The following is a 12300-nucleotide window of genomic DNA, read 5'->3' as shown; positions in this document are numbered from 1 at the left end:
CTCAATTAAACTCCAGTTCCTTTGAAGTAATGTCACACTGGACTCGAATCACTGAGTCTATTTCTCTCTCCACAGATGCTGCCAGACCCACTGGGAGTTTCTCCGGCATATTCTGTTTATTTGAGATTTCCAACCTCTGCAGTATTTTGTGTTTAGTCAGGTCACCTAAGTTTGCTAATGAAGCAACTGGGTGGGAACATAAACTGTGATAATAGATTAAAGGCTGTAAAAAGTTACAACGAAATGAATTGTCAACAAAGTGGCAGATAGTGTATAATGTGAGGGTGTGTGAGGTTTTTTGAGAGTACTTAGAGGCTAAGAATAGGAAGAATAGTGGGTTATTTAGTAACAATGATACTATGTTATGGCCTCGTTCTTTGTATTGTTTTTTCTGTTTTGATGGTGTTATTTTATTTTCTTCCTTTTATATATGAATGTTTTGTAAAAGATTTAAAAAAGCTTTTCAATAAAAATATTTATTAAAAAAATAGGAAAGCAGAATTTTTTTGAAAGGCATGAAATGTGTAACTGCTAATATTCAGACAGACTTCAGCAAAAAGAGTACAGAAAGTTAGCATTAAACTGAGAACACATTAACCTTTATTGTAAGAGGTTTGGAGCACAGAAATGAGGGAGTCGTGCTACAATTATACAGGAGTTTGGTGAGAGCACACTTGAAATATTAAATGCTTTGCTTTTCCTATTTTGTTTATTCATTTGTGGGGGCGGTGTCACTGGCTGCTCAGCATTTATTGCCCAAATGTCTGTCTTTCTTGGTAATTCACGTCCCACCTGCCAAACTACAAGAAGGATCCAAGATTTTTGAGAATGGGTTCTCAGCAGAGGATCAGGAAACAGATATTTTCCTATTTCTCTGGATCGTGAACACACTCATTCTTCGGGTAGTTTAGGAGTCTCGGGGAAAACAAAGTAATGAAAACGGAGATTTCATTCCAAACAATAGTAATGACATTCCTTGTATAAGCAACACAGACTTTTTTTTTTAATTAGAGGCTTGTCCTTATACAAATGAAGCCCAACCCTTTTTCTTCTTTTTATCGTCTGGTTTGTACTGAGGCCAATGCCTGATGACATGTTTCCTCGATATATCCACACAATCAAAGTAGTTCAGGTTCAACTTCGAGGCCAGTCTCATTCCTAACTTTTCAAGTTTCTGGGGGAATAAAAAAACCACACACGATTGTGATAACCCAATGAGACTTAGTTCTCCTTTTCGAGATGAATTTTCAGTATGGCTTTGAGGAAGTTGGATATTAAAAGTTCCTTTCAGAGGGCACTGGCCCCCTGATGGGTTAAGGTTCAAAGGGAATGGAGCACAAAACGAGGGAAATCTTGCTAAATCCATACAAGGCGCTGGTTAGACCATTCCTAAAATACAGTGAAAGGTTTTGGACTCCTTATTAAGGAAAGATATACCGACATAGAGGCAGCTCAGAGAAGGCTCAGTGGATTGATTCTTATGAGGACAGGTTGAATAGGTTGGACTTTGACTCACTGGGGTTTATAGAAAAATAGGAGGCTTTATTGAAACATAATTGTTGGGGATATTCAGGTATTGTTTTCCCTTGCATGACAGTCTAGGGACAAAGGGCATAATCTCAAAGGAAAAAGGGCAACTTATTTAAGACAGAAATGAGGAGGATTTGTTTTTCCCTGTGGAATTCTTTACTGCTTGTGGGTTATGGGGCCTGGGTCTGAAAGTATATTCAAGGCTGCGGTGATAGGTGGCAGGGGCATGTCATGTTGAGGAAGTGGGGAGGCTGCAGAAGGACAAGACTAGGAGAGTGGGCAAAGAAGGGGCAGGTGGAATACAATGTGGGAAAGCGGGGGGGGGGTTACTCACTTTGCTCGGAAAATAGAGGCATAGACTACATTCTCATCGGGGGAAGGCTTCGGGAATCTGAAGCAGAAAGGAACGTAGAAGTCCTAGTTTAGGATTCCCTTGAGGTTAACATGCAGGTTCAATTGGCAGTTAGGACGGCAAATGCAGTGGCTGCATTTATTTTGAGAGGGCTAGAATACTAGAGCAGAGATGTACTTCTAAAGCTGTTTAAGGCTTTAGTCAGACTACATTTGGGACATTGTGAGCAGTTTTGGATCCTGTATCTAAGGAAGAATGTGCTGATGTTGAAGGTGGGTGGGGGGGAGGCCAGAGGAAGTTTACAAGAATGATCCTGAGGATGAAGGGCTTGTTGTATGAGGAGTGGTTGAGGACTCTGGGTTTATGCTCAGTGGAATTTATAAGGATGAAGGGGGATCTGATTGAAACTTATAGAATACTGAGAGACCTGGATAAAGAGAATGTGGAAAAGATGTTTCCATTAGGTGGAGAGATTAGGACCTGAGAGTAGAGCCTCAGGGATGACCCTTTAGAATTGAGATGGAGAGGAATTTCTTCAGCCAGAGGGTGGTGAATCTATGGAACCCCTTGGCGCAGAGGGCCATGGAGGCCAAAGGTAGATAGGTTCTTGATTGGTAAGGGGAGGTCAAAGGTTGTGGGGATTGTGGTTGAGAAACAAATCAGTCACGATCAAATGACGGAGCAGATTCGATGGGCTGGGATGGCCTAATTCTGCTCCTACATCTCGTGGCCTAAGAGAGAGACTGGGAATTGTTCTGGGAATCCAAGGTAGTGGGAATAAAGAGGGCAAGTTGGGTTGAGGATTATTAGATCAACCGTAATTTCTTTGAGTAGTGGAACAGACTTACTGGGCTGAATGGCCACTTTCTGCTCTTATATCTTTTGACGTTATGGCCCACATTCAGGCTCCAGATTCTCTGAATTCTCTAATTCTCTTCTGGGAAGCCAGTCAGCCATGTTGGAGGCTCTAACTCAAGTCTAACTTGCCCAGTGCTGATGAAGGTTGCTTCAGCTGAGGTCAACCAATGCACCAGAGAGCAAGCCTGTATTCTCTGGCTCTCCAGGTGGCTGGGAGCCCTTCTGATTTTATTCTTCTGATACTTTATCCTTTACTCTGTAGGATTCAAAAATATGACTGGCAAGTAAAAGTATGTTGGAGAGGAACACTGACTTTCTTATAATCATAAAATCTCTACAGTGCGGAAGCAGGCTATTCGACCCATCAAATCCACACTGCCCCTCTGATGAGCATCACACCCAAAAACCCCCTTTGCTATCCTATTCCTGTAACTATGCACTTCCCATGGCTAATCCTTAGCCTCCATGTCTCTGGAGCTTTCTTGGTATTTTATCATCCAACATTTCCGTAGAACTATGAAGTCAGAGCTGGACAGTGGCTAAAGGCGATGAGTTTGAGGTAGTGAAGCAAGACAGAAAGAGATCATCAAGTATTTCCTGTTTACCTCAGTATGTGTTCAATCCTGATCTGACACTGTCCCACCTTTCATGTACATCTACCCCCTATAAATGCAATTAAAATTTACCTCTTGATTGCTGGAGAATTTGATGCCAGTCAGACTTAGTACTTCAATGTAAGTTCCATTCAGGATCAATTTATAGTAAAACTTTCCTTGTGCTAGAAAAGGCCATTGGAGAAGTACCACAGTTATATTTAAAAATTTTAAAAGACAGTACAGATTGAGATAAGACTATTTGGCATAGAACATAGAACATAGAGAAGTACAGCACAGAACAGGCCCATTGGTACACGATGTTGTGCTGAGGTTTAATCCTAATGTAAAATATAATAACTTAACCTGTGCACCCCTCAACTCACTGATATCCATGTGCATGTCCAGCAGTCGCTTAAATGTCCCCCATGACTCTGCTTCCACCACTACTGGCAACGCATTCCATGTATTCACAAATCCCTGCGTAAAGAACCGACCTCTGACATCTCCTCTATACCTTCCTCCTAATATCTTAAAACTGTGACTCCTCATACCAGTCAATCCTGCCCTGGGGAAATGTCTCTGGCTATTGACTCTATCCATGCCTCTCATTACCTTGTACACCTCGATCAGGTCTCCTCTCTTCCTCCTTCTCTCCAGCGAGAAAAATCTGAGCTTATTCAACCTCTCTTCATAAGGCAAGCCCTCCAGTCCAGGCAGCATCCTGGTAAACCTTCTTTACGCCCTCTATCTTTCCTATAGTAGGGTGACCAGAACTGGACACAATATTCCAAGTGTGGTCTCACCAGGGACTTGTAGAGCTGCAGCAAAACCTTGCGGCTCTTAAACTCGTTCCCCCTGTTAATGAAAGCCAAAACACCATATGCTTTCTTAACAACCCTATCCACTTGGGGGGCATATCAAGCCCACCACCACTATTTTGTCTCATGGTCAGAATGTCAGTATATTTTTAAGGGTCACAGTATGTCAGCATACTTGTCAGCTCATTGCATTATCAGTGTATCATACCATGTGACCTAAAGATATAAAGCTCACATTTATTCCACCTTACTTTGGGGATCACTTGAAGAATGACGCATTACGGATGAAGTAGGCAAAAGTGAGGACTGCAGATGCAGAGTTTAGATCAGTATGGTGCTGGAAAAGCACAGCAGGTCAGGCAGCATCCGAGGAGCAGGAAAATCGACGTTTCGGGCAAAAGCCCTTCATCATTACTGGATGAATGCTGCTCTGTGTAACTTACTAGCTTAACATTAGCTCAGATAATGAAGTGCCTGTGAAAGTAATGTTTATATGTGATAGGTGGTCATAGTAAGCATCTGTTGGATTCTTCAATGCCACAATATATATGCTTGGTTTGTTACTCATCAACCCTACCATGGACTCTGTCCCATTTATCAGTATTCACCCACAGTCACTGTACTACCTTGCGTTTGATAAACTTTACCTCATCCACCAATTTTTGAGAAGATTTGTAGCTCAGTTTGCTCGCTGAGCTGGTAGGTTTGTTCTCAGACATTTCGTCACCATTCTAGGTAAAATCATCAGTGAGTCTCTGGTGATGTGCTGGTGTTCAGTCCCACTGTCTATTTGGGTCTTGGTCTCTTAAGGTAGGTGGTATCATTTCTGGGTCTTACTTCTCAGAGGTTGGTAAATGGGGCCCAAATGGATGTGTTTATTGATGGAGCTCTGGTTTGAATGCCAGGCCTCTAAGAATTCCCTTGCGTGTCTCTGTTTAGCCTGGGATGGATGTGTTGTCCCAGTCAAAGTTTTGTCCTTCTTTGTCTGTGTGTAAGGATATTAGTGATAATGGGTCAAGTCTTTTGGTGGTTTACTTGGTGTTTGTGTATCGTGGTGGCTAGGTTTCTGCCTGTCTGTCCGATATAGTGTTTGTTACAGTCCTTGCAGGGTATTTTGTAAATTACATTTGTTTTTCTGGTTATGGGTATAGGGTCCTTTAGGTTCATTAGCCGCTGTTTAAGTGTGTTGGTAGGTTTGTGGGCTACCGTGATGCCAAGGGGTTGGAGTAGTCTGGTAGTCATTTCAGAGATGTCTTGGATGTCTGGTGGTGTGGCTAGAGTTCCTGGGTATGTTGTGTCTGCTTGCTTGGATTTGTTGTTTAAGAATTGTGGATTCTGTTTATCGGGTACCCATTCATCTTGAATAGGCAGTATAGGTATAGTTTTATTCTGCTGCTCATAGTTCCTCGGACTACACTGTGTTGTGGCCCATTTAAATAATGTCCTGCTGCAGCTATGGTTGTGGCTATTGGGATGATTGCTTCTGTTGTTAAGTATCTGGTCGGTGTGTGTTGCTTTCCAGTAGATACTGGTCTCCATTAACTGTTCGTTCCACTAGGAAGGGGAGTTTGTTGTAATTCTCTTCCTGTTTTGTGAATTTTATGCCCTTAAGGATATTATTGATAATGTTGTAGGTTTCCTCGAATTTGTGATGATAAAGGTGTCATCCACATAGCGGACCCAAAGTTTGGGTTGGATACTGGGGAGGGCTGTTCATTTGACTGTCTGTGTTACTGCTTCTGCTCAGAAGCCTGGTACTGGTGATCCCATGGGTGTTCTGTTGATTTGTTTGTGGGTCTTGCCATTGGAGAGGAAGTGGGTAGCAAGCCACTGGCCTACTAGCGTGAGGATGTTGTCCTTGCTGATGGAGTTGGTGCTGTCTGGTGTTTGGGTCCTTGATTTGTCTAATTCCCACACAACACACTGCAGCACCTAGGAACTACAAGGAGAAGAAGTAAACTACCTATACAGCATACTCAAAAAGAATGGGTACCCGATAAATACAGTCCGCTGACTCTTAAACAGCAAAGGAGAAAGTGAGGACTGCAGATGCTGGAGATCAGAGCTGAAAAATGTGTTGCTGGAAAAGCGCAGCAGGTCAGGCAGCATCCAAGGAACAGGAGAATCGACGTTTCGGGCATAAGCCCTTCTTAAACAACAAACCCAAGCAAGCAGACGCAACATGCCCAGAAACCCTAGCCACTCTCCCCAACATCAAAGACATCCCGGAGATGACAACCAGACTACTCCAACCCCTTGGCATCATGGTAGCTCACAAACGTACCAACACACTAAAACAGCAGCTAATGAACCTAAAGGACCCTATACCAACAACCAGCAAAACAAATGTACTTTACAAAATACTTTACAAAGACTGTAACAAACACTACATCGGACAGACAGGCAGAAACCTAGTCACCAGGATACATCAACTAACCACCAAAAGACATGACCCTCTCTCACTAGTATCCATACATACAGACAAAGAAGGACACCACTTCGACTGGGACAACACATCCATCCTGGGACAGGCGAAACAAATACAAGCAAGGGAATGCCTAGAGGCCGGGCATTCAAACTGAAACTCCATCAATCAACACGTCAATTTGGACCCCATTTACCAACATCTGAGAAAAAGACTCAGAAATGCTATCCCCCACCATAACAGACCAAGCCACATAAACAGAAAGCAGGACAGAACACCAGCGCTTCACCGGAGGCTCACTGATGATGTTACTGAGCATGGTGACGAAACGTCTGAAAACAAACCTTCCAGCTCAGCGAGCAAACTTACAACCTCTTCCACCAATCTTCTCCCACTCACCAGGTATAATTCCCATTAAACTTTTGATTCTCTTTTGAAGAGTTTGCATTTGTTTCCATCTCTATGTGCCTTTGAACAGCCATTTTGGAGGGCAGTCAAGCATCAACCATCTTGAAGTGGCCATGAGTTCAAGAAAGGTCAGACCAAGTCACGGGAGCAAATTTTCTTTCCTAAAGAGCATTAGTGAACCTGTTGGATTTTTAATGACAATCAAAGATATCTTCATGGTCACCTTCAGTGAGATTAGTCTTTTTTGTTGATGCCAGGTTTTATTAATTGATTTTAAATTTCACTAACTGCCATGGTGGGATTTGAACCCATGTTCCCAGAACATTAGCCTGGACCTCTGAATTATTAGGCGACATTTCGGGCAAAAGCCCTTCATCAGGAAGGGCTGATTCCTGATGAAGGGATTTTGCCCGAAACATTGATTTTCCTGCTCCTCGGATGCTGCCTGACCCACTGTGCTTTTCCAGCACCACTCTGATCTTGACTCTAATCTCCAGCGTCTGCGGTACCCACTCCTGCCTCTGAATTATGACTATGCCACAATCTTACCTAATTACTTAGCTGGATGAAGGAAATGCTGTTAGCTTTTTGAGGTGAAATAAATGCGAACTGCTGACCCCAATAACTATAAATAATTGTATATTAATTGGGAATTCAGGTGAGACATTAACTTGAGCTCCTGTGTATGGGAAACTGGGCTTGTTGAGTTTGATATGTATCTTTGCAAATAAGTGCTGATTAAACAGTAAAGATTAGCCTCCTCATCAGTCCTTGGTCAGTGAGTAAGGAGGGGCCGAAGTGGTAGCACTGCACTGTTTCCAACAGAAATCACTGACCGCCCACAAATATAGTAAAGATGACACTGATTTTAGTTGAAAACTCACCTCAATTGTGTGCTTGCCATGAGTATATTAATCAAACAGACATCTCCCACCATTAAAACAAAAGCTTGGGGCGTAACTATCCTCCCACCCAATCCTCGACCAATCAGAGTCAACCAATCACTATCCTTTTTCTTACTACCCTTGTCCCCTGGGAAATTTGGTTTTCTGACATCTGTCCTGATGAGTTCAAGAAGAAAAACTTCAATGGTATGTCGCATTTTCTGCAGTTCTCAATGTCTATCTAATGTGTGACCTCGAGTTAAAAACAAGTTCACATGTATGAGAATGAGACCATGCACTCACGATGGTAGCATCTATTTATTATTCTATACTCAGAAGTTCAATATCATTTCTGGATTCCCAATTATTCACATCTTAATTCAAGATTAACCCGAATTACAGAGTTTGCATTGTACATAACTGAATTCTAAGTTAGCAACATCTGGAACCCCAGCTAACCACATCTAGATGCATGGCTAACCTATCCCAGAGTTTCAGTTATTCAAACCCGGATTACTAATTAACCACAACTAGTTTCTTACATAATTGTTCCAGATTCCCTATTATCCACACTAATCTTTTGAATTAGCCGTTTAACAACAGGTAGCCAATTTACAAGACAGCACACTCCTCAGCGGTGTCAGGGCTCAGGACAATACTCAGTAACGGGGGCAGTGTGCTTGGGTCGGAGTGTTGGCACTGTGTTTGTATTGTAGCGGAGGAGACTGTGCTTGGGTCGGAGTGAGAGCACTGTAATTGGATTGGGGTGGAGGGCACCGTGCTTGGATTGGAGTCATGGTACCGTGCTTGGGTTGGGGTGGAGGGCACTGTGCTTGGGTTGGAGTCATGGTACCATGCTTGGGTTGGAGTTATGGCACCGTGCTTTGGTTGGGGTGGAGGGCACTGTAATTGGATTGGGTGGAGGGCACCGTGCTTGGATTGGAGTTATGGCACTATGCTTGGATTGGGGTGGAGGGCACTATATTTGAGTTGGTGTGGAGGGCACTGTATTTGGATTGCAGTGGAGGGCACTGTGCTTGGGTTGGGTTGGAGTGAGGGCACTGTGCATGGATCAGGGTTAAGGGGTCGATCAGCTGCAGCATTGGGCCTTATGATTTTGTTGCTGCTCCTGGGAAGAGGTTTGTTACAGATCACTCAGGAGCCTGGCTTGCTGCAGCAACACGTTGCTTGGATAGTTATGGTCGTGGCTCGAACATTGTTTCCATTGTCTTGCTGCTACTGCCTGCCATTGGTTTGTCTTGAAGAATTTGCAGATTCAAAATCCACCTGTTTGGCCACATTCTGAACAGGAGAAAGTGAGGGCTGCAGGTGCTGGAGATCAGAGTCGAGAGGGTGGTGCTGGAAAAGCACAGCAGGTCAGGCAGCAGGTCAGGAGCAGGACAGTCCACAATTCGGGCAAGAGCCTTTCACCAGGAATGAGGTGTGTGGGCCAAGGGGGCTGAGAGATAAATTGCCTCCACTGCCAAACCATAAACACCTGATATCTGGAGGAAGAAAGCCTCATCGTTCGCCTTGGAACCCTCCAACTACATGGGATCAATGTGGATTTCACCAGTTTCCCCATTTCTCCTCTCCCCACCTCATCCCAGTCCCAACCTTCCAGTTCGGCACCGCCCTCATGACCTGTCCTACCTGTCAATCTTCCTTCCCACCTATCCACTCCACTCTCCTCTCCAACCTATCACCTTCACCCCACCTTCATCTACCTATCAGATTCCCAGCTCTCTTCCCCCCCCAGCCCTACCCCTGTCCCATTTATCTCTCAGCCCCCTTGGCCCACACACCTCATTCCTGGTGAAAGGCTCTTGCCCGAACTGTTGATTCTCCTGCTCCTCGGATGCTGCCTGACCTGCTGTGCTTTTCCAGCACCACCCTCTCGAGCCACATTCTGAATGTGCTTTCCTTGGCTATCAAGATGAGAGTCAAATCCAAAGTTTCTGGATCAGAAGTAGGGATGCTCTCCATTGTATCACAAGGTCTGCTCTCCTCAGAGGAATGAGATACCTATTTGGCACCTTAAAGGTACATGACCAAGCCACATGAATATTGGTGGGTGGGGGGGAATGACCTGGCTTCTTTCCTACACAAACCACTTTTGCCAAGCTGAGCAATATACAGAGTCAGGGATGTGAAACCTGGAGGTCTGGGGGCTATATTTCACTCACCGGTTTTTTGGTCCTTGAGGCGAATATAGATTTCATCCAGAGTGCTCTTGCGCTGAAGGTAACGGTAGATATAGAACTCATACATGTCCTCATTTAAGTCAATGATGAGATTTCTCCTGCCAATGGATGTGAGTATGAACCATAAACCCAGGAGGAATAGTAAGATGAAGAATCCAGCAAATTGCAAGGTGCCCTACAATTAAAGACAGAGAAAGTGAACATTGGGAGGGGAGCTGGAGAAACAAGGAGGAATGTTTTGATCTTTCTTTCATGTTTTGGAAAATGTGTTACAGCTTCTATTCAAAATGTTTCCTTATGCTCTCCCATTTTATATTCAGAAACAGTGTCCATTGTACCATTGTGTCTATGCCAGGTATTAGGCTCCAAATTGTAACGACCTAATAGACCTCAAAGCTTGACGGGATCAATGCTGAGACGGTCATGGGAGAGTCGAGGATCAGAGTCTCAGAATAAAAGGGAGCCAATTTCAGACGGAGTTGAGAACAAATTTCTTCTCTTCTAGAGTTGTGAGTACATGGAACCCCTCACCACCGAGAGCTGCGGGGGCAGAGTCCTTGTGGCTATTTCAGGCTGAGATTGATAGATTCTTGATCAGTCGGGGAATCAAGAGGAAAGGGCAGGAAAGGGGATATAGAGAATATCGGATGAGCCATGATCCTGTGAAAGGGCAATGCAGGCTCAAGGGGTTGAATGGCCTATTCCTGTTCTCATTTGTTATGGTCCTTATAGAATCTTCTAGGTTTCTATGAGATCTCATCTCATTCTTCAGAAATCCAGGGAATATAATCGTAACCGAACTCTATCAAACACATCGAATTAGACCCCATTTACCCCCCTCCAAGAAAAACAGGAAATGACATCACCACAGGAAATGACATCACCAACCCAAAGAAACCCAAACATATAAATAGAAAGCAGGAATCATGTACAGTGCTTTCCTGGAGGCCCACTGAAGATGTTACCTAGTAGGGTGACGAAACATCTGGAAATGAACTTTACAGCTCAGCGAGCAAACCTACATCCAGAATCCTAACCGAGTCAAACTTTCCTCATACATCAGTCTTGCTGTCCCAGGGAACAGTGTGGTAAACCCATGGTGCACTCTCTCTGTAACAGTCAGTACATCAGCAAAACTTCATTTAGCATTCTCTCTCGTCTATTCATTCACAGGATGAGGGCGCAGCTGGCTAGGCCCAGCATTTATTGCCTACCCTTAATTGCCCAGAGGGCAGTTACATGTCCAACCACATTGCTGTGGGTTTGTAGGCCCGACCAGATGAAGATGGTAATTTCCTTCCCGAAAGGACAACAGTGAAACAGGTGGGTTTTCCCGACGATTGACAATGGTCGTCGTTAGATGCTTAATTCCAGATTTTTATTGAATTAAAATTCCACCATATACCATGGCAGGATTCGAACCTGGGTCCCCAGATTAACAGTCCAGCAATAATACCTTCCCATAAACCAACTTTAAAGTGGAAAAACATCCTCATTTGCTGCAAAGGAGTATTATCAAATAAAATATTTCACGTAAGAAGATATTAGGACAGGTATGGCAAGCTTTAACAAGCTTCTTAAAGAGTGAAAGGGACAGAGATCTAAAGGGGGATATTCGAGACATTAAAGCTGAAACATCTGAAGGGTAGTCTCCAATGATGATTAAAATCAAGGATAGGAGAAAGTGAGGTCTGCAGATGCTGGAGATCAAAGTTGAAACTTTATTGCTGGAACAACACAGCAGGTCAGGCAGCATCCAGGGAACAGGAGATTCGACGTTTCGGGCACAGGCCCTTCTTCAGGAATCATTCAAGACCGTTTGGTTTTAAAAGTGCTTACCGGTAGCGGGCAGCGGTGTTTTTTTTTCTCTTTCACTCTCTTTTCACAGAAAGAGCGGGAGCACCAGGGGGCAGTGACGACGACCAGAGGAGCAGCCGGGAAGGAAAGCGGTGAGTATTTATACTCACCCTTCGAAGCCGTCGGTCATTTCCAGTGCGAGCAGCAGCGAAGGTAAGACCGTTTGGTTTTAAAAGTACTTACCGGTAGCGGGCAGCAGTGTTTTTTTTTTCTCTTTCACTCTCTCTTCACAGAAAGAGCGGGAGCACCAGGGGGAAGTGACGACGACCAGAGGGGCAGCCGGGAAGGAAAGCGGTGAGTATTTATACTCACCCTTCGAAGCCATCGGTCATTTCCAGTGCGAGCAGCAGCGAAGGTAAGACCGTTTG

The 12300-nt window shown here is 44.1% G+C and overlaps 1 protein-coding gene across 1 annotated transcript; it reads right to left on the bottom strand.

Annotated features, from left to right (window-relative positions):
* Positions 1–589: 589 nt before the first annotated feature.
* Positions 590–11943, bottom strand: LOC122550373 (transmembrane protein 249-like). The gene is made up of 4 exons (XM_043691099.1): positions 11915–11943; positions 10058–10250; positions 3427–3518; positions 590–1174 (listed from the first exon to the last, which is right to left on the bottom strand). The coding sequence occupies exons 2-4, from the start codon at positions 10140–10142 to the stop codon at positions 1022–1024; spliced, it is 330 nt and encodes a 109-aa protein (XP_043547034.1). The 5' UTR covers positions 10143–10250; positions 11915–11943; the 3' UTR covers positions 590–1021.
* Positions 11944–12300: the final 357 nt, after the last annotated feature.

This window comes from Chiloscyllium plagiosum, chromosome 5 (genome assembly GCF_004010195.1).
Source record: "Chiloscyllium plagiosum isolate BGI_BamShark_2017 chromosome 5, ASM401019v2, whole genome shotgun sequence".
In the NCBI taxonomy this organism is placed as follows: domain Eukaryota; kingdom Metazoa; phylum Chordata; class Chondrichthyes; order Orectolobiformes; family Hemiscylliidae; genus Chiloscyllium; species Chiloscyllium plagiosum.
The sequence above is the reverse complement of the archived record's forward strand: the minus strand, read 5'-3'. Positions and strand labels throughout refer to the sequence as shown.